The 21021-nt window shown below is 33.4% G+C and overlaps 1 protein-coding gene across 2 annotated transcripts; it reads right to left on the bottom strand.

Annotated features, from left to right (window-relative positions):
* Positions 1–14492: 14492 nt before the first annotated feature.
* LOC106121346 (C-5 sterol desaturase erg32) lies at positions 14493–19627 on the bottom strand. Of its 2 annotated transcripts, none has more exons than XM_013316987.1 (7): positions 19405–19627; positions 17890–18116; positions 17166–17362; positions 15955–16203; positions 15566–15749; positions 15172–15344; positions 14493–15034 (listed from the first exon to the last, which is right to left on the bottom strand). In XM_013316987.1, the coding sequence occupies exons 2-7, from the start codon at positions 18113–18115 to the stop codon at positions 14873–14875; spliced, it is 1191 nt and encodes a 396-aa protein (XP_013172441.1). In that variant the 5' UTR covers position 18116; positions 19405–19627; the 3' UTR covers positions 14493–14872. The 2 variants fall into 2 exon arrangements, with proteins under 2 accessions (XP_013172441.1, XP_013172433.1); XM_013316979.1 differs by lacking the exon at positions 19405–19627 and adding an exon at positions 18380–18548.
* Between the last annotated feature and the right edge of the window lie 1394 nt (positions 19628–21021).

A 21021-nucleotide genomic window follows, 5' to 3' on the forward strand; every position in this document is an offset into this window, starting at 1 on the left:
AATATAAAATGGAATAGTTTAATGTTGTACACAGTGTTGGTTGCAGTAAGTTATTGTGGGTCGCATCTGGCGAGCGGCCATTATTGGCGCGTTGTAACGGCGGTTACGCGAATTTGATACAACACGTGTTCACAGACCGCGCTGTATAACATACCCAGCTACATGCAGATCAGTACATATTCCTCACACGCTTCACACGTCGCACACGTCGCACACGCAGCACACGCTTCACAAGTCTCCTAACAACTTAGGTAGCCTGTCTAGGTTGTTTGATAGCATCATTAAAAACTTAATTTTTATGATTTGCCCTTAGTGAAAAACTATACAAGAATAATTGACGAACGCAGTTTATATAATATTTGTAATAAAAAGTAAACTAATTTCGCAGCAATCAGAGTAGTTCCTCTATAAATATTATGTAACACTCAAATATAAAGTTAAAATGATGTGTATGTGTGTATTTGTCACTTACAATTCAAACAGTTTTAACGAATTTATTTTCCAGTTCAACATTTTTTCGTATTTCATTTCAGTCAAAAGTTAAAAGTTCGTGCCAAATTATTGCAGCCCGCAATGCCAACTCTATCAAATGTCGTCAACCTTTTTTCATAAGTTTATTTAAAAAAACAACTGGTCTATGAAGTATTAGTGCTTTTTGTTCATCTCTTTCATTAAAAATATATTTGTCAGTACTTGAAACATGAACTCGTCAATGCTTCGAGAAATGTTCAAACTACTTACATGTAAAGTTTATAAACACAGGATCTGAGAGATGTGGGAATGTTCCAGAAGGAATTTACAAAGTGTTGAAAGTAAGTTCAATTTCCGGCTGACATTACCAATGGGAATTGAAAGTTGATAAAGTCAAAATTAAAATATAGAATATGCAGTTGAAACCGGTTAGAGTTAAAAACTATTTTTTGTTTTTCTTTAACTTGGTAATTATCACAATTATTACTTATATTTAACAAAGTTTTAAAATAATTTCAAATTATTTGTAAGTATACCTTTCTTAATATATTCATCATTTCAATAAAATCATAATTCAAAGACAACGCCCACCTCGTTATCTTAAGCATAAAAGTGATCACGAGGACAGCTAGGAACCTTATTCAATGTGTATACATAACTGTCTAGACGACATTAATTTACTGAAGCATTTCATTCAATTTAAGTCTGCCTATTTGGATGTTTTCATTTAATTTAGCACTAACCTGGCCTTTTACCTTAGTTTCGAAACGCACTTTATTTATTTGAATAACCTTGCAGAGTAACAGAAGTCTGCCTCTTTGATATAAGATTAGAATAAGCCTCTCCTTATGGTCGATTGTGACGTAATGAACAGAAGGTATAACCGATGTTGAACATTCATCACGCCGTTCAATAAATTCGCGACTTGCACGCCGCGTCTTTAACATTGCTTCAGATTAAGTGTTGAAAGTTTAAACACGCTCGAGAGATTAACGAAGCTTAAAGTACTAAGCTAAAGCTCTTACTGATTAATCGGTCGCGCTTTGCAACTTAAATGTTACTTGTAATAATTCCTCGGTTATATTTTACGTGTTTATTTGTAGAAAATAAATTGAGCGTAACATCAATAATAATATGTTTTATGTCTGTAAAAACGATATGAAAATTGTGTTAAGTAATATGTTTATTTAACATATAATTTTCACTATTGTAGAAATAGTGCAAAAAAATTAATCATACAAATTTTAGTATCTAATTTGTTGCATAAAACATTGCAAGGAGCGTTATTTTTTTGTAATAACTAAAAGCAAACGAGTGAGTTCAGTTAATTGGTTAAAGGTGCGAGTGCCGCGGGGTGTAAGGTCGGGGCGGGGCGGGGCGGCGGCGGGGGACGCTCGCTCCTGAAACTGAAACTGATTGAATAACTGACGGCTGTCCGCTGTCCGCTGTCCGTCATTGTTATTGGCTTCGGTTGTTCAAGTAAAAATGTGAAATCTATTTTGCATACTTTTTATAACTACGTATTTATATAATTAATTTTTACGTGTTACGTTTATGTGTTTTGTTGTGTTGACCAAGAATCAATCAGTTTGTATTCGATATATTGGTATTTTGTATAGATAGACTAATTTTATTTAGATATTTTATACATTAAAAGTAAACATTATTCAGAGATATCAATAGCGCATAGTTTCGATATTGGCTGGCGTTTGTCTGCAGCACAATTTAATAAAGCGGACAGAATGTGGCTCGATATTGCAGCACGAATTTTATGATTCAGTTTCCGAAAGCACTCTGCGATCTCTCACAATCCGAGTTACTATTTATTGCAGACATGTTTCCTATTTATTATACATCCACCGAATAAATAAGCGAGACCGCACTAACGAATCAAAATCAGCTGACCAACTATATTAGTACGTGAAATATTTCTCACTTTAAATGTTTTCATTACTTAGTTAACTTTAGAACCATGTTATGTTGACGCTTAATGTAATTAAGCATAGCGTTACTTATTTGTAGTATTTAAGTTAACAGCATTTTACAAATATGGCTAAACTCCATAAAGAAAATTATATTAGGTATTCGCTAAGTAGACTAATTTAAAAAAAAACCTTTAATTCTTTGGAAAAATATCACATGAACTCTCTAAAACGTACTTATTCTTGTGGTAGTGAATTTTAAAAACCTTATTTAAAATGTTCGCAGTCTCGTGCAGTGGGAACATTGAAATGCAAGTTTTCTTTCTATTTTATTTTTACGCTTTAACAAAAACAATTCGTTGGTTAAAAAATGTGAATTGCGACCACATGAAATTCTTGTTTGTTTTTTATATCACAAAAACTTTAAATGGTTTGAATATTCAAAACAACAAAACACATTTATTAAATTCTAAATATAACAATAATTTTAGCAAAAGCTTTTTTTTTGCTTTAATTGCGTAGCATTTAACTTTAATTATAAAAATGACAGACAATTGTACAAAGATATGCTGAATTGAAGAAATAAAAGTTTATGTCTGAAATTGTCTGCGGGCGCGTCATGTTCTGCCAAAAGCCATTTCACTGAATGAGGCACAATTAAATTGTCTGTTTGTGAACTCTTACTGAATTACTTTTAATATAATCGTTCTCCATTTAAATTGCTTTCATTTGTTATCAATTAATTCATTGTAAAGTTAACAGGGTTAACGAAGGTAAACAAATTTTACATTTTAAAATTATTAATATATATATATATATATATATATTGCTTGACAAGGATAACTTTATGTTTTCTTAATACATTCAAATATTTAGTCATCAACAAGTCTCGCTGTTGCTTGACAACAAACAATATTCTGCATTTCCTATAATTTTATATAAGCTATAATATTTCAAAGCCATGTTTCAGGAATAATTTTACTACTGTAGTGATGTTCATCCTCCTCTAATTTAGAACAGAAGTTGTGCGCTGCCAATTAGCCAGCGGTAAATTGAACAAATGGCATTCAATAGCCGGAGTCCTCACAACTTCAGACAACTTTATCAGTATTCACTAACGACACGAGTTCTTGTCGCTCCATGAGCAACGAAACAAAGTTCTATAGCCGCGCTGCGGACTGGAGTTCCAGCGATTCCGTACACCGAACTGAGGGAGTCTTTGGAATACATTCCAGATAACATCGAGAGAAATATTTGTAATTAAAACATATTGAATTTATATCATTTCGACATAACAAGTAAGGCTACATAAAGTTAAAAACTGTGGTTAGAACTAAAAAAAAAATATGGAAACTACTTGCTAATTAATAATGAATATTTATTTTGTTGATATTCTTCATTATAAATATTGTAATTTATCCTTGAGATGAGGTTTAAACAATATTTTTGTTCTGGCTGGTTATTCAAATTATATATGTAAGTAGGAAAGAGAAAATGTAATAGACCTTTGAATATGAACGATACCGTTTCTTTTTCATTTTACTTTGTTATTGTTCTGCTTTTTGTAAGGCTTATATTTTATTGGCACTCAGGATGATTTTACTACGCATATTTGCTTCTTTGATCGTAAGCTTTCTCTGTATCGTATAATTTTTATTGCAAAGATGTTCATAAAAATGTGTACCGTCTCTGATAATAATTTAACTTTGATCATACGCGGGGCGAACGTCTCGCTACATCAATGTTTCATATCAAAGTATACATTGAAAGTATTTCTTGATGTGCGAATATACGCTGCCAATTTTAAATGATTCTAAATTATTTACGAAACTACGCAAAGTTACCTCAATTTATTTAAGTATCGCTAACATTTAGTATAACTGTAACAAAATCAGTTTTAACATGCATGAATTATGTTGACACGAAGAGTTAGGTTAGTTATAATTAAATTGTTTTAAAAAGCGAGGGGTTTTTGCACATTTCCTTATTTGTGATTCGTTCAGTTATTTTTTAAGGAACGTGAAATAGTTTGCCAAAATTTAACAGACTTGTGTAAGGCAAGGCAACTGCTCCCAATAGTGACGTACAGTTTTTGCCAACAACTTTTGTGGTATTTTTGTTGCATCAGTATTCCTTCCAAATATTTTTCTGTTGTGTAAGTAATTTATTCATAACATTCACTTATGTTTATTCATATGTGACTTTCTCCGCGTTTCTAAGTATTTTTTAATACCCAATAATTTCTACTCATGTTTCAATATCAAATAATATCAAGATAAAACTGAAGGAAACCTGTCACTTAACACATGGAATGATTTCACCTGCGTATAGTTATAAATCCACGAATAGACAATAAGTTAACATATTAAAAGTTCAGGAAGACGAATAATGAGATTTGTGGGATAAAGTGCACCGCAAAGTCAGGAATATTTCAACTTGACTCTCTTAGAACTATAATCAACTCTTGCAGTACTTGCAAAAATAATTAATTTATTTGTTTGTGCTGTTTTTAATATTATATTAATTGTACTCATTTTCTTTTTTTTATCTTGTAAATATTCCATAGTTCTAACTGAAAGATATTGAACATTTGAATGTTTCTTTTTTTAGTAGTTCCGCATGACAATAACTCGCAAAACATTCATAATCAAAAAAATGTCAATATGGAAATATTTAGTTTCACACAATGTGTTAACTGTGTATTTTCATTTGATATTCATCAGGAAAACTTAATAAAGTGATGTAAACGACTCATTATAGAGGAATACTTCATCAAAGATAGATCAAATATACATTATCCGAAACTTTGAGGAGACGAGAATATCATTACAACTCAAACAAATTGTGACAAGAAAGTTTGATGACAAGAAACTTACGCATTTTATCATTTCCTTTGTTGACAAATCTTATATTGGTTGTTAAAACTGCCGAAAACTGCAATTCAATTCCCAGTCAAAAAAAAAAAAGCAACTATAGCGGGAGTTCATTTAGTCGTTGTCGATGCTTGTTCGTTTATCTCGTATCTGCGTACCAATTTGAAGTCAACCAATATGAAAACAAACAAAGGGCCACGGTCTCTCGCCGATTGCTACAGATTGTCTTTCTTTTTTTACCAACCAAACAAACACAAAGAAATTAAAAGATAATCTTTATTGAAGTTTGTCGTATGAAAAAAGTGTATAAAAGTCAGGTTACCCGGTACTAGGCGAGGCGAGGCGAGGCGAGGCGAGGCGAGGCGAGGCGAGGCGAGGCGAGGGCGACTAATACTGCAATATATTCAAGTTATCTCCAATAATGCATCGAACTACGTTCACGCCTGGGATGAATTTTAAATGGAAACTTGGATATTCAGGAAGCTAACGTTTATAAATTATGTGAAACGATACGCAAAGACCGTAGCCTGCTGCTGCCCCCGTTCTCCTCTGCACAACACAACAATATATTATAAGTTTTTGTTAAAATGGAACCCTAGGAGTAACACACATTTAATTTAATAGTTACACATTTGTATGTCTCTATCGTATCTTACTGAAAACTGCCTCCCGTATTTAAAGTAAACAAAGACTTTAATATTTTCTTTAAACTTGGAATTTGTATAAGAATATAATTGATAACTATGTTTTGAATTTTCTGTACACGCGCTGATGAAAATTGCCAATTGTAAGATAATGGAAACTAACCAAGTTAACTTCTAATCTACACTAGGAATTATGAGACTTAATCGAAGTTGTTTTATTTTTTACGAACCCTGCACCAAATATAGATAAATATAAATTACAACCGCTAAGGGGGGAACACACATCAGACGCCATCAGTTGCCAATAATTTTACTGTTGAACTTATTCAAGTTTAATTAAAACTTTTTAATTATGCCTCGCTTCATAACGAGCACTTCGATGTTCACTTGAACATTTGTAATGTTAACGTGCGTTTCCACTGCAAACAACTTGTTTCAACAGTCGAAATATCAAATTAGTCGATGAATTGATCGTATCGTTGTTTGCACTGCACGCAACATTGATAGAGCGCGGCAGAGCGTCGCGTCGCACACATTCTCACAGTTCACACGATACAAAGAGCCTTGTTAAAAGTTAGCTATTAATTAAAAGTTTGTGTACAAGAGTGTCGAGTGCGTGATGCTTCACCACCGAACATGCATTGTACTCGTACAACTCTCAGCAACACTGATTCGTTACGAGAATGCGAATCAAAATAATCGAAGATAAATAAACTGTAATGTTTTGAATATTTAAAATGCACATCGTCTGCACTGTTTTCAATACTATTCCAAAATTTTTATCATCCAAAATTATAAACGTAGAAGATAACTTAACGTATGTTTATGTTGTGCTGGATGATGTAATAATTAATACAAACATTAAGATAAAACTATTTTTTATTTACATAAAATAAAAAGAGGAACGTTTGTAAAGCCCTCACAATTTACTTTTAGCTAAAACTTTTCACGAGCAGACAGTTTGTTCGCGTAATGAATGAACTGTAAGGATCAAGGGTCAGAGAAAAAGGATAGGGAAGTGGTAACGTTGCTTTAGAAATAAACTGTAGACTGCATTTATGTAATGAATGAACGAATGAGCCTCTCATTTATATGAATCTGCGCTTTAAACATACTTATTGCTGATACTTTAAAAGATTTTCAAATTCTACTATTTCAAATGTAATAACGACACAAAATAAATAAATATATAATTTCATTTGTAAAACCTTCAGTTAGGAGCTTTTAATATTTTAGATTGTAATGCAATTAGGTGGAAATTTACTTGTAAACTTCGTCGTAACGCGTAATTAATGAAATACTTTGGTAATAAATTTAACAGCGACTTGTTACACAAATTTCCGGCCGTGTAATAGGATATAGATCCAGCCATTTATGAGAAAATACTGCCTTCAGACGACCAATTTACTCTTAATGATATTGTATTAAACAAAATATATAGAACTTAGATGTCATTAACTAAAGAGCTAACGAAAATGCTGTTAATCTGAATAATATTTTAATTAATTATTATAATTTTTAATTATGTTAAAATTATAAAATACACATTTGATTCGTAAGAAGTAGGAGCGTAACATATTTTCATCTCGTTTATTCTCTTTGAAAAAGACAGAGATAACAGCACGTTACATACAATAAAAAGAAACCTTAACAAGAGCCATTTACTTGAATAGTTAAGATAAAAGGATGGACATAAAACTTAATGCAGATTAAAACAAGTGTTAATAAAATGTAATGGCGCATATCTTTTAATATAAACAGAAAGCATTTAACTCGCGCGAACCGTATCGTTTCTACTTAATGGATTTTAATAATATTTGACAAGGGCGCAGGCTCCGCAACGCCGATTTCCTCTCTCTCTCTCTCACAACAAATTTCCTCGGATCATAAAAGTAACAATTGATATTACTCTTCAATTTACACTAAGAAATGATAATAAACTTCTTAACACAATGAACTCTTCAAATATTTTCTCCCAAGTTAAAGTAATTCTTAAAATTTGTTTCATTTTTCTTAGTATATATTTTAAACAAAATAATAATTTACTTAGGAAATAAATTTTGCTCAAATAGCTTCGTAGTAAATTTTGTCAAAACGAAAGGTTAGATTATTAGTAAAATGTCCTATTTTATGATCACTTATAATTTAATTAATCCGCTAGATAATACTTGAAGAGAAAGAGCTTAGAGTTACTTAGAGGAGAGTTGATACCGCTGAGCGGCCGGCTTAGGACTTTTGTAGTGTTGCTATTACTTGTCTTAAATATTATGCTTCAGTTTATAGCGGCTTAATTCAGATTCCCACAGATTCGAAGAAAACAAACGTATAAATCCCTATAAAGGTAATTTTAATTGTTATAGTGTTTATTTAACTTAATCTACTTTTAATCAAGTTTCTTAAGATTAAATAAGATCTATTTAGTAAGGTTTAAGAAAATTCGTATAATACGATTCTTACTTTACTGACTTGAGTCCCTAAGTTGAAGTAAGTTGAAGTGAAGTTTTGAGGTCGTATTATCATCGAGCACCGGGACAGTTTGAACGACAATTGTGTGTAAAGGAGTGTGCGCGAACAAATCTCTACAACAAATAACTACAACAAAAGTACAATGGACACTTATACTTATGATATTTTAGAGAACTAAAGTAATACAAATTTACAGTTTTATATTTTATCTGATTGTTTTCTATCACAGTTCTATTTAGTTCAAGAGGTCTTCGGTGTAAGTTACATTTACAAAGCTTATTTTACGTGTTATATATAATAACAGGTAAAATTATCATTTATAATTGAAAGGGATAAGAAAATGAGTTTCAATGAAACAATGTTGGTCAGGTGAAAACTTCATCTGAACGCTCGAAGCAAACCTTACAATGTTCTAATTACATACATTGTCAGAAACTTTACTTGTATGTTTCCTTACTTCACTCGCAGCGGTCAAACAGAACCTTACACCGTGTTCACCTAGTCAAGTAGCATCTAGTCAGTATTAGTGAGTGATTCATGAATACATCCACGAATCATTCAATCCACATCAATAATTGCAATCGATGGCATTCTATATTCGTGACATTGAAAAATATTATTTACAGATATTTTTTTTTGAATGGACCACATTATACGCAGCAATAACTTTTGAATAACAAATAATAATTAAAATCATACAATCAGGAGCGGAGTTGCGAAGTAACAAAAATAAAAGAAAAAGAAAAACATACTCTTTCATTTTAAAATCAATTAATAATAAGTTCTTTTACCCAATTCTTAAAGAGATTCTTCCATAATTCTTTGATTTAAGACGAAAATCCAACGTTTTTGTAGTAACCTAATGTACCCTAAGTCAAATTTATTAAGGCGATTAAACTAACAGAAGCTAGACCTTTTTGTTTCGCCTCGAAGTTAATGCTGCGAAGTGTGAGCTCAGAAAATCTTGGTCCTTAGAAAGAATTTTAAGGATTACATTGTTGAAGAAAAAAATCTGTTTGTGAAAACCAGAATGTGTTAATAATAAAAAGTTTTACAACAAAATGGAACGAATTTAAGAATTAGGTTACTCTTGAAATATGTAAATAAATGAGTATTTAGCGAGACATGAGCTTAACCATTATGTAGTCGTGCGTACGAACATTCGGCGCTTTTGTCGCGTAAGTGTCGTCGTTAGTTGTTATGAAGAGCGCAACGTAATGACTCCTGAGATAGCTTTCACACCGGCTTATATAGTTATGTGTCATCATCACATTTTCTTCACGACCACGTATTGGAGTGTTCATAGACTTACAGTGCGTGAAAAGGTTATTAAACCACTACTGCAACGTTTCTATGACCTCTTTTTTAAACTCAACTTGTGTTTTCTTCTATTGTATGTAAGTAAAAAGTTCTCTAAAACATATCAGCAAGCATTATGTATTCCGTCAGGTCTGTTCAAAGTTAATTAATACAACCATGAAACAAATACGTATAAGACGAAGCTAATTAACATTTTATCGTTAAATTGTAATGAACAATTAATACCTTTAATAGATATCGTTTTAATAAAGCATAATGAAGTAGAGTGGCTCCAGTGGCAGCCATATTTTGTAACAATAGCGCGCATTCAGCTTCCCAATAATACTGCTTTCATTTCTCCTCACTTAATTATCGTAAGCCGCTCGCCAGCCGCTGCCGCTGCGTCGCCACCACCGTGCCGCCGCCTAATCGCCGCCTCATCGCCGCCTCGTCGCCGCCGGCCGACAGACGATGCCGCTTGCGAAACTGACAACGTTATTACTTATTATCAATTAACGTAAAATTAAACGCGGCGCAAAACATTTTGTAATCAAGAAAATGAATTTCAAAGTAATTTTACAATTTTATAATAAAACAGAAAACATCAATAAAGAAGAATGGGCAAAACCTTTTTTACCATTCATTCTTATAATAATACGTCTGTTCAAAATAGATATTAAAGTAAATTAAATGTCATAACTTTGTAAGAAATTGTGAAAATTATTAAGAAATTTCGTAAGATGTGATTTTTTATGGTTTCGTATGAGTATACTTTACATTATGATGTCAGGGAGAGCGGAGCGCCCTCAAATTATGAACCATAAATTATTTAAATGCGTCTTTAGTCTACATAACGAGCCCAACATTTTTTATTGCTCGCTGTTACATTTCATATTAAAAAGTCCTCAGCTTGAATCAGACAACGATTTTAATATGTAAATAGTAAAGCATGCGCGTATTTGTTGAGAAATAGTGCACCAGAGGAACTGCAGATGCGTTGCCGACCTTTTAGACACACTAGCTACTTGAACCATTCTAAGTTTTACTTGTTTGGAAATACCGCCGACGCCATTACATTCCACAAGCCGGCTGTGAGACTTCAATTAAATGCTTAGTTACTATGCTAATCATAAAATAACAAACGAAACAGAAGGACAACTGTACAGTGCGATGCAATCATATGCGACAGTTTGAACTTGTTGAGAGATGCAGCCTCGTTTGTCGCAAGCTTAACAACGGCAAACTTGTACAAGTCATGTGTACGAACATGTGTTTACATATATTTGAAGAAGAGAAATGTTAAGTATTTTGTTGTGAATCCTCGTAGAGCGTATCGAAGCGTTGTGATGTCATATTGATGGACATTATGCTCATAACGGCCGGATATCATTAGCGTAGTTTAGAAACAACACTTGGGACCGTTTCATTTTATCTCTTCCTAGAACAGCGCAGTAACGGCGACTGCGCTCTTCACTAATTACGGTACTTTTACTATACTTAATAATAAGTACGCTTTAATCTTCTTTTAAATTACTTCCTGTTAACAGGAGCTCATTTTAAACTTCGCTAACTCAATAAGCATGCTTCTTTTATATACAACAAAGAAAGTGTTCATCATCTAACCAAAATGTGTAGACCGCACTCTGACCACACTTGTTAATTAGCAATTGATTTCACAAAAGCAAAATTCCCTAAATAATGAACATAAAAAACTAACGTTTAATTTGCAAATTTAATGAAAAGTGAAATAAAAACCTTCGCTTAAAGTAAATATGCGGAAAAATGTGTGCTATTCTGTAAATTGGAAAACGAACCGGTATTTTAATGGCCGAAATAAATTGAATGATAAAATTAGAAAAAAACATTACTTTTAGACCAATATCAGAGTAATTTAAGCAGTTTTTTTTAAATTCCAAGCTGATGAAGTCGCGAGTATTTGTTAGTGTTAAGAACAGATTCATAAATAATGTTTTAATGTTTCACGTGATATTTAAGCAGGCTGCGAGCGCACCGGTCGCTTTGAATTATGAAGACTCGCAGACAACAGAATACCCTGCGAATGTTTTTAATTGTCACATCTGGACACTTGAAATTTTCCAGCGGCGGATAATTATAAAGTTTTATTATGTTTCTTTGGTTAGTTTATAACTTTAAAATTTACAACCCCAGCTTTGTTATAATATTTTAACATTTTTAGTTAATCGTACGTATGAAGGTTAAACTTCTACTGACTGTCAATTTGAATAAGATTTGTGTTGCACTATAACATAATGAAGCGGGGGACATGAAAAGCCAACTAAAATTCTGTTATATTCAGCGATTTCAAAAGAATGAAAAGCTTTAAAATAAACCCCATGGTACATGATTCGATGCTATTCACAACCGCCCAGTTTTAGTATTTTTTGTACCGTCTACTCTCAACGCTTTATTGAGCATACGGCGTAGAACGTAGCCATTTTATTTTACATTTCTAAGTATTCCGAGTGAATAAATCTTCGTTTGTTTATTTGTTTTATTTGTAACACTCAGTTATTCAGCTTAATAATAACAAATTAGTCTGATTGTAAAAATGAATACTTCTGTTTTGCTGAATACATTTAAGTTCAAAACCGTCAAAAATAATTATTTGATTAATGTTATACTCGTAATAATGTCCTGTGTTGATGTCTGAAAGCTTGTGGTGGAAGTTGTACTGAGTGTTAATCCCGAAGTATTCTCTTAGTTAATTCTCATGACTTATGTGACGTCACGTGTTGGTACGTAAAGTGCCAGATCACCTGTTCCCAGAAACCGTAGAGTTTATATATTTTACATAGTTTCAACGTATGAATGAAACGCGGGTACGAACAAAAGTTCGCACTTTAACCGGCATCGGTAAAGGAAACTACTAACAGGAAAAGTTGAAACAAAAAGTATGAGCTTCATATAATTTTCCTTTTGTTCGAAACCGGATGGACTCGTTATTTTTGCCTGCATTGCGATGAAATTTTACATCACTTTTATTATATACTAGCTGTTTTAACAACTTCATCTGCGCGATATTAAAAAAATACTACTAATAAATATATCCTATCAACCGTTATAGAATTTATCAAATAAGTTCAATAGTTTCGGGACCTATTCAATGCAAGCAAATAATTATATCTTTCCTCTTACAATTAAATTAAAATGATACAACCAAAACCCATTCATGATCGTAACAAGACAATAAATAATTAAAATTCATTAATTAATATTTACTTTACTAAATTCAAACTCTGTAAAAACTTTTTTACTAATTTCACCTACAATTGTGTATGTACGTCAATAATATTTATTGAAAACAACCCAAAGGTTTCATACCATTTAACAATACAACGAAGAAGGCACACAAGTGTCATTAAGATATAATAAAGAGATGTTCAGAGCTCACTCGGTCCGTATTTAAATTAGACTTAATGAAAGAAAACGCGATAAAAGTAACATTAAAAAGTTGTTTAATTAACTAGTTAAATTAAAACTTTCTTAAAGTTTCCTTAACTGTTCCGACACCGTGTCCAAAGAAGTACTTAATGATAAAATGAAACGACTTTACAATAGAACGTTCTCAAAAAATACATCTTTTTGTTATATCGCTTTATACAAGATTCAAAATATGTGTATATGTGGTTTGAAATATCTTCTTGTTCTCATAAACGACTTGCTTTTTTAATTATTGCACATTTATTAATGGCTCGAGTTAATGCTTTCGTTTTGTTTTTACATTTATGGCAAGAGCACTCTTTTTAGCAAATTAAATATCCGACAGCGAGAGCCGGCGCGGCGCACTCTTATTCATAATAAGCGCTTTCTTTGCGAGCGCTTGTTGCTATTTTTCAAGAAAATGTTTGCAATGCATTTGCGTAACGCTTTTAAGAAGAAAGATTAACTTACTTAAGTTTAATATAACTTTGATTAACATAAGTAGACGAGTCGAGATTTTATGATTTCATGAAAATTACGTAGCAAAAGTAATCGACTTTTTTTACCAAGTTTAGTAGATTTTAAATCTAGCACTGCTTACTACGAACTAAAGGTCAACACAAAGACATATATGTATTAAAGATGTACATATAAGTATAGCAGTTAATAGAAAATGCTAACAAACTTGTCTTGTGATTCCCATAATATACATAAAACGGTGTTAAACAGTTGTGCATATATAAATCAAAGCAATACGTCACATTTCGCTAGACATTTCCATTTCAAATATAAATTGTCTGAGGTTAGCATGAAATTAAATTACACTGAACACGTTCGTATCAGGGTAGGCAAATATGAGCGGACCGCGTCGCCTCGCTCGATCGGCTGACGTAGGGTTTACACACGACACTCCTAAATTTCCAAGCGCGAGCTCTGCTGACAGTACGGTCAGCATAATTCTTCATTTACCCTTTAGATAAAGATACCTCGTTTATATTTTGGCGAATTTAGCGAAACGCGTTGATTTATCTCGCACAAGTGTGAACCACACTTCTTATCAGTGAAGTTTTCTTAACAAAATAAACTGAAAAAATACAAAATCTATTCTAAAATGCTATGAGTGAATATAAATCTCTCGAACAAAAGAGCCTGGTTATTTGAAGGGTTAAATGGTCGTTTCATTAGAGGTGTTGTTCTCTTAAAATTCTGTTTAATTCAATATCAATATTAAGTGAATAATCCTCGTACGTAAAATACTCATTATTTTAACTTTGAGTGCATATCTGTTAATACAAACAAACACATTCCTATATTGAGTCAATTTAAAAAAAAAAATTTCTTAAGCGAAAAGAAAAAAAAGATAAAGACAATAAAACTTAGATATTCAGTCAACATTTATTTACATTTATTAGATCTAACAATTATACTATATTCAGGGCCTGTTTCATAATGTCCTAGTAAGCTTGATAACTAAGAAATAAATTAACTGATTAATACCTCCAGTTCAAATTGTTTGCATTTCGCAGCTTATTGTGACATTGCGAAACGCCAAAGATGACTTTATTTGACAAATAAGTTCTAAGTATAATACATAGCTTATTCAATACATACATGGACATTAAGAATCAGGTCCTTAAAGTATTAAATACGCATCACATCAATGGTTCATCCATCACAGTATAATTTTTCGATTTATTACAAGAGACTACAAATTTTCTTTCCTTTATCCTTAACTCCTATAAAAACACTGTTGTATTTAACTGGCGTTGAGGCTTGTTTTGCATTGTTGCAGCTGGCTCTGAGCGTCGGGGTCAGCGACAGCGATGGCGCGGCCCTCCGCTGTGTCTGCGGCCGGTGCCTCGCCGTGGAACGTCTCTTCAGTGTACACGTGGGTTGTTTTCCTCATTGTACCGTGGAGCTGTAAAAAATGCACATTGTTAGCACGTTCCACGTGACCGCCTACACCTACTTCAATGATTTTAAAGAATACAATTTCATTCGTTGTATTTTATTGTTTTCACGTTCTTTATTTTTATTTGGAAATGTAAAAAGTACCTTATCCCAAAAGGACATATTGAATCCGAAGTTGCAGTGGAAGAACTGGTGGTGTTGGTCGTGAAACTCTGCGTCCGGCTGCCAGGGCTGCCACCACTGCGACTTGAAGTTGATACCCGAGTGATCAATGATGCCGTGGTAGTAGTTGTACAGCGCCACCAGGTAGAACGGCACTGCAAATGTTATCTTTATTGAACGTTCCTAACATAAACGGTAGAAACTACAGCTGAGCTGTCAAGGTATAACCGCATTTTTTCTACTCGGGCAGAAAAATCGCCTAAATATCGAGGGTTAGGTTGATTTTTAGTTTTCTTCATTACTTAACTCAAAAATTTATGGCTAATACTGCATCGAATCTAGAGCGAAAAATAAAAGTAAACTTAGGTAAACTGACTCCAATGCACGGGGAAGGTGAAGAGCGGTAGACAGGAGGTGAGCTGCACGTGCATGATCTCGAAGGGATGTATAGCAGTGACGGAGAATGCTGTCGGCTGCTTGTACTTGTGGTGCAGCTTGTGGAAGTGCTTGTACAGCCACGGCGTGTGGTACATCCGGTGCAAGATGTACGTCGTGTAGTCCTGAATACGAATAATATATCTATCACACACAAAAACCTCTATTCAATTATAGGACTACGTTGTCAAATATCTTGAGTGCGCTCAACTGCTTGCATTTAACGTTGTTTCTTTAACGGCCTATGGTAAATAATCAACAAATTTGATAGAGTATTAACTTCAATCGGATTTTAATCTTGAATTTTAATGACTTTAAAATAGTACTGACCATATAGATAAAGATGACTGGAAACTGCAAGAAAAACCACAGCCAGCCGTACTCTTCGAACTGGTAGTAGACGGTGGAGGGGTTCCCGTTGTAGATGTAGCAGGCGAGGAAGGCGGAGAAGGAGCCGACGATGAGCAAGGAGAAGGTGCCCACCATGATCTCGTGCCGCTCCAGCTCCGGGCTCAGCCACTTGTTGGGCTGGATCTTCCACTCGTGAGCCAGGTGCTTCCTCTGCATGTAGAAGTACCACTGCAACCGCAACGAGTTATACGAAATAAAGTTTTGTCGTCTACTGAATTTAACGCACAAGATTAAGTAAAGAAATATTATAATAAAACGTAGGGGACGAGACAGGCAAAGTATTGGATAATAATCAGGAATAGTTTTTTTTATAACATAAGGTGGCAAACGAGCGAGCGTCCACCTGAAATCGCCGAAACAGCCTACCTTCAATAGACGGAGGAGAGGAAGCACAGAAAGAAAATATTTTCCCTTTCCATGCATCCTCTCATCCGGAAAGTCCACTTACACTTCCCATCCTTTTCTTTTAAGAAAAAGGGTGGGAAGGGAAAGCGAACTAAACTAGGCCTGCGGGACACACACTCATCAGACGAAACACGGAATTGCTTCCACTTTACGCCTGTCTTCTGGGCGATCGTGGTATTTCACCGGGCGAGCCGGGCCAATTCGTGCGAAGATGTTAAAGCGGGCTCTACCACTGTTAAGTTACTACGCACTAGCCAATTCCAACTAGACACATGATAATAAAACATACTAATGCTTCAAAAAGTAAAAATGGCAGATGCACACTTTAAATTTATTGTCCTGATTATCTTTGTCATCAATGTCAACGCTAATTTATTTAAGTACTCCTTTATCCAAGCGATAATAAATAATTGGCGTATTTTGTTTTGAGCCAGTTATCTATGGAGATTTACGAAAAATCTGTTGAACAACTTTGTGTCCGTACACTCGTAGCAGATAATGCTCGATAATGGCCGATAACAATGCGACGGTGCACAGGTGGAGCTAATTCCATTTACAATTTTGAAAATATTACTATTTATTGCATGCATATGCAGCCAGTAGCAGGCAACAAGATTACTGAATTAGGCAATAGATTAAGTGGACGGAGTCAGTACACTTAGATTCCTTATCGTAAATGTTCCAGCTCGTGTATAGGGTAACTAAGAAAGGTTAACAATACGTACATGAAGAAATCCTCCTAACAAAAAGTACATGGAGAGGGACACGACGTGGGCAAATATAAATATGATTCCAAAATGTTCCATCTTGAGGTTTTGTGAAGTGAACAAGTTAAATATTTCTTCTGTAGTCATGTTACGCTCGCTCTGTGTGTGTCCTGTGATCTGCTTCAGGGCAGTCACTAAGATTACCACCCATTCTCCTGGAACAGAAAAAAATTGTCTATAAAAAGTCATTGCTATAGGTTTATTTACGTGAAATGTATGGGATTGTATATCTGAGGTACTTTTCCTTGATTTATGAAATGATCAAATAACAAACGTCAAATCTTTTTTATCTTATCCATTTCATACTGAAATTCGATTAATTTTACCTGAGTGCCGTGATATGCAAGATTCAATAACATTGTTACTAACCTATGTCCAATGTAAATAGTACTTGTTATGGCAATTACATTTTAGACTCTTTAACATGAACGTTATCATGCCTTAAAGTTAAGTAACTAAGTAAAATAAATAGTTAGTATACTTAAGATCATTTTTATTTTCAATAACTTCTTTAAATAAATCGCTGTGTTTTTTTTTTAATTTCACAGATTTTATGTGAAAAAAGTTTAAATTCATAATCAAAACATACCGAAACTTCAACTTCAACATGTCATCATATCGTAGCCAACAATTCTTGTAATGTACAACATACAAAGTGAATGAAAATATTTTCAATACAAACCTCTTAAAGTAGCGCCGAATGTGAACACAGCGAGTGTAGCAATGAAAGTGCTGATAAATTCTGGCAGCCTCTTGAAGAACTCCTCCAGGGGCTCAGCATATTTCTCTATCCATTTGACGCCGTCGGTCAGGGGATCCCAATATTTGGGACCATCGTCTACTTCGCCCTTTTCGGCTTTCTCTTTTGTTTGGCCATTTATATGCCTTTTTATTACTCTATCCGTCATGCTGTGACAAAAGTTTTATTATTTTATTGAACGCTCCTACATTATTAAGACGAAAACAGTAACTCTACTCGTATAATGTAAATAATCGTGTATGGTGAATGTAAAACGATGTAAATATTTTTGCAGTATTGATAACATTTGACATCATAATCTACTTAAAAAGGTGTAGCAACACATAATTATAACTTCTTTTATTTATAATTTGGGCCGTCCATTGACTTTGCGACATAATATAATAAATTATTAAAATTAATTAAACTTCACCTTATTCCCAATAAAACCTGTTGCTTGCACGCTTCTTATTATCACAAAGAAACACTTTTTATTGAACACGACGTCTTTTTGGCACTAATTATGATATGCAAATAAATGAATGTCTCTAATATCAGCAATTGCTATTTTATTGATAAGTTGCTGCTTACGCTCGCATTTTATTCAGATTAATTGTGTTATCGCGTTCGTGAAAAATAGAAATTAATAATTACACATTCGTTATCTACATCCGCATGCACCTGGGTAAATTAATATCTACATCAATAACGTACCCTTATTTATCTCATACAATATAAAACATAAGGGCGGGGCTGACTACCGATATTCACAGCTTTTTATTCGGTGAAAGATTATTTAATTAACTTCAGTAGTTATTTATTTTATCCGGAATAAGTAAAATAAACGTTTTATAATTTTAACGTTTTTAATTACCAAACTATATTTTCCCGAACATAATTTCTTACATCCACTGTATGTGTTCTTGCACCAATGTAATATAACCTATGAAAGCCCGGGGAAGAAAACGAATCGAACAAGCGGTCACAATGGACTTTACATACATACAAATCCACATACATAAAAACAAACGTACGCGAAAAATATTACACTTTTTTCAGACGGACAATATATTTGTGATTCCGTAAAGTTCAAATCAGAAAGATTTACTTGAATAAGGTCGTTATTACAAATTCAATTCGTCATGAAAATAAAAGCTAACATGATAACGATAGGAAATGACATTAAATGATGTCATTAGCTGCCACTGACAAGCTTCCTGACAGTTCAAATCATCAATATTTTTACCATGGAATAGCTTCAAACTATAACAATTTTAAATTAACTTCGCTTTAATGAACTTGCAAAATTAAACTTGCGACCGAATTTGAAATCTCTTTCATATTGAATTGAAATATATTTTTCAGTTTCTGTTCCTTTTTCTTGTGTTTTAACATTGTCTCTTAACTCTTATCACCAGATCAATATACATATGTAAAAAACAGATGAAGAATACTTACTCTAATCAAATTTCTTCAAAATTATTTTTAAATTCCTGTCGTTAAATGCCGCCCGGAGCTGTGCCTTTCAGCCAAATAAAAACATTTATACTCAAATATATACAGCATCGACCCGTCATCGTTTTATCATATTATGCCAACCGAGACATTTGTTACATTTTAGTACATTTTATCTATAACAATTGCTTTCACCGCCGCCCGGTGCGACCGTACCGCACGAGGGCAATGTACCTACAGTTTTATTTCAATTTGACATTCATTATACTGATTGGATTATCAACTTATCGCACATTACTAATGTAGTTCTTAATCTATATTTTGTCCACAAAGAACCTTTAATCACGTAGGAGCTTGAACACGTGAAATAGACCTTATTTCAGACTGCAAATTGTCCAGATGGCGCTAACGTGCTATGTTACAACAAATGTAAACTTTATCAGATTCACAGATCAAATTCCGCTATTTCTTGCTAAATCTTTTACTCCTACATGTAGGTTCAACTTCAGTGTTACTCTTAAAAAAAGTTAAAGCCTACATACGCTAGACTGCCAAAAACAATGCTATTTTATTCTTTAATAATAGTATTGAAAAGCCTTTTTAAAGCTTTCGTTTAAAAAATATGGTAGCGCCATCTATGTATTGCAATAGTATCTACAACAACAGTGTTTCTTTTCAATGTCTTTATAGTTCACTTTATTCATCATAGATGGCGTAAAATTTGCCGTAAACAAAATGTATAGAAAAAAAATTAATTGGTCTTATAAACATGCCTTATTTAAGTTACCGTACGGTATTAAAAATGTAACAAATTAATGTTAAAATAAATCACATTAAAGTGATGTCCTTATTTAATTACTTTTTCGTTATAGTATAATAGTATCATATCTACATCAAAGATGGCACTTAATTTAACATTTCAAAATTGTGGCAGATTTTTCTTGTTTAATTATCAGGCGTGTAAACACAAGAGTCATAAACTCAACAGTCTGAAATACATTTATCTTACCCTTTTATTTCTTTTATGTCCTATACGTCTATACTTGACATAATTTAAAGGATTTACAAATGGAACGTCATTGTTAACAAAACCGCAATATTTTGTTACATCACGTCGAGTCTATTCATCTTTTGAAGTTACCAGTTGTATCGTATAGATGAGAGAGTACGGGGTGGGCCAATGAGATTAGTAACCCCGCAGCCCCGGACTGCTATTGTAATACCCAGTGACGTCACTAGTGTTGGGACAGACCAACGATATGACAACTTAGTAAAACATATGTTGACACTTACTTTAGTTGTCTGGATAAACCGTGAATTCAAGTTTAGGTTTTTCTTACAAATAAATTAGCCACCAGCGCAATACTTCATAGAACTATCATTTAAGTACATTAGTATGGAATACATATCTTTGTCAGCTCTCTTATAATTTTAATCATTTCCAGTAGTACACCTAAACAAATCCTTAAGGTTTTTGAACCCTTTTTAATAATTTCTTTACACAAAAATAAAATTATCGACGTACATATTTGTACATCCCTATGACGCAACGCCCCCGGCATATTACTGATTGCTTTTCTATTACACCGCACATCCTTATACCCCCCCCCCCCCCCCCCC

This window comes from Papilio xuthus, unplaced genomic scaffold, assembly GCF_000836235.2.
Source record: "Papilio xuthus unplaced genomic scaffold, Pxut_1.1 DF829129.1, whole genome shotgun sequence".
NCBI classification, from domain to species: Eukaryota; Metazoa; Arthropoda; class Insecta; order Lepidoptera; family Papilionidae; genus Papilio; species Papilio xuthus.

Coding starts and splice junctions, on each gene's coding strand:
- LOC106121346 (XM_013316987.1), bottom strand. CDS start 18,115: ATGACGGATAGAGTAATAAAAAGGCATATAAATGGCCAAACAAAAGAG. Junction 16,204..17,165: donor TGTTAGGAGGATTTCTTCAT/GTACGTATTGTT, acceptor TTGCGGTTGCAG/TGGTACTTCTACATGCAGAG. Junction 15,035..15,171: donor ATATGTCCTTTTGGGATAAG/GTACTTTTTACA, acceptor CATTTTTTACAG/CTCCACGGTACAATGAGGAA.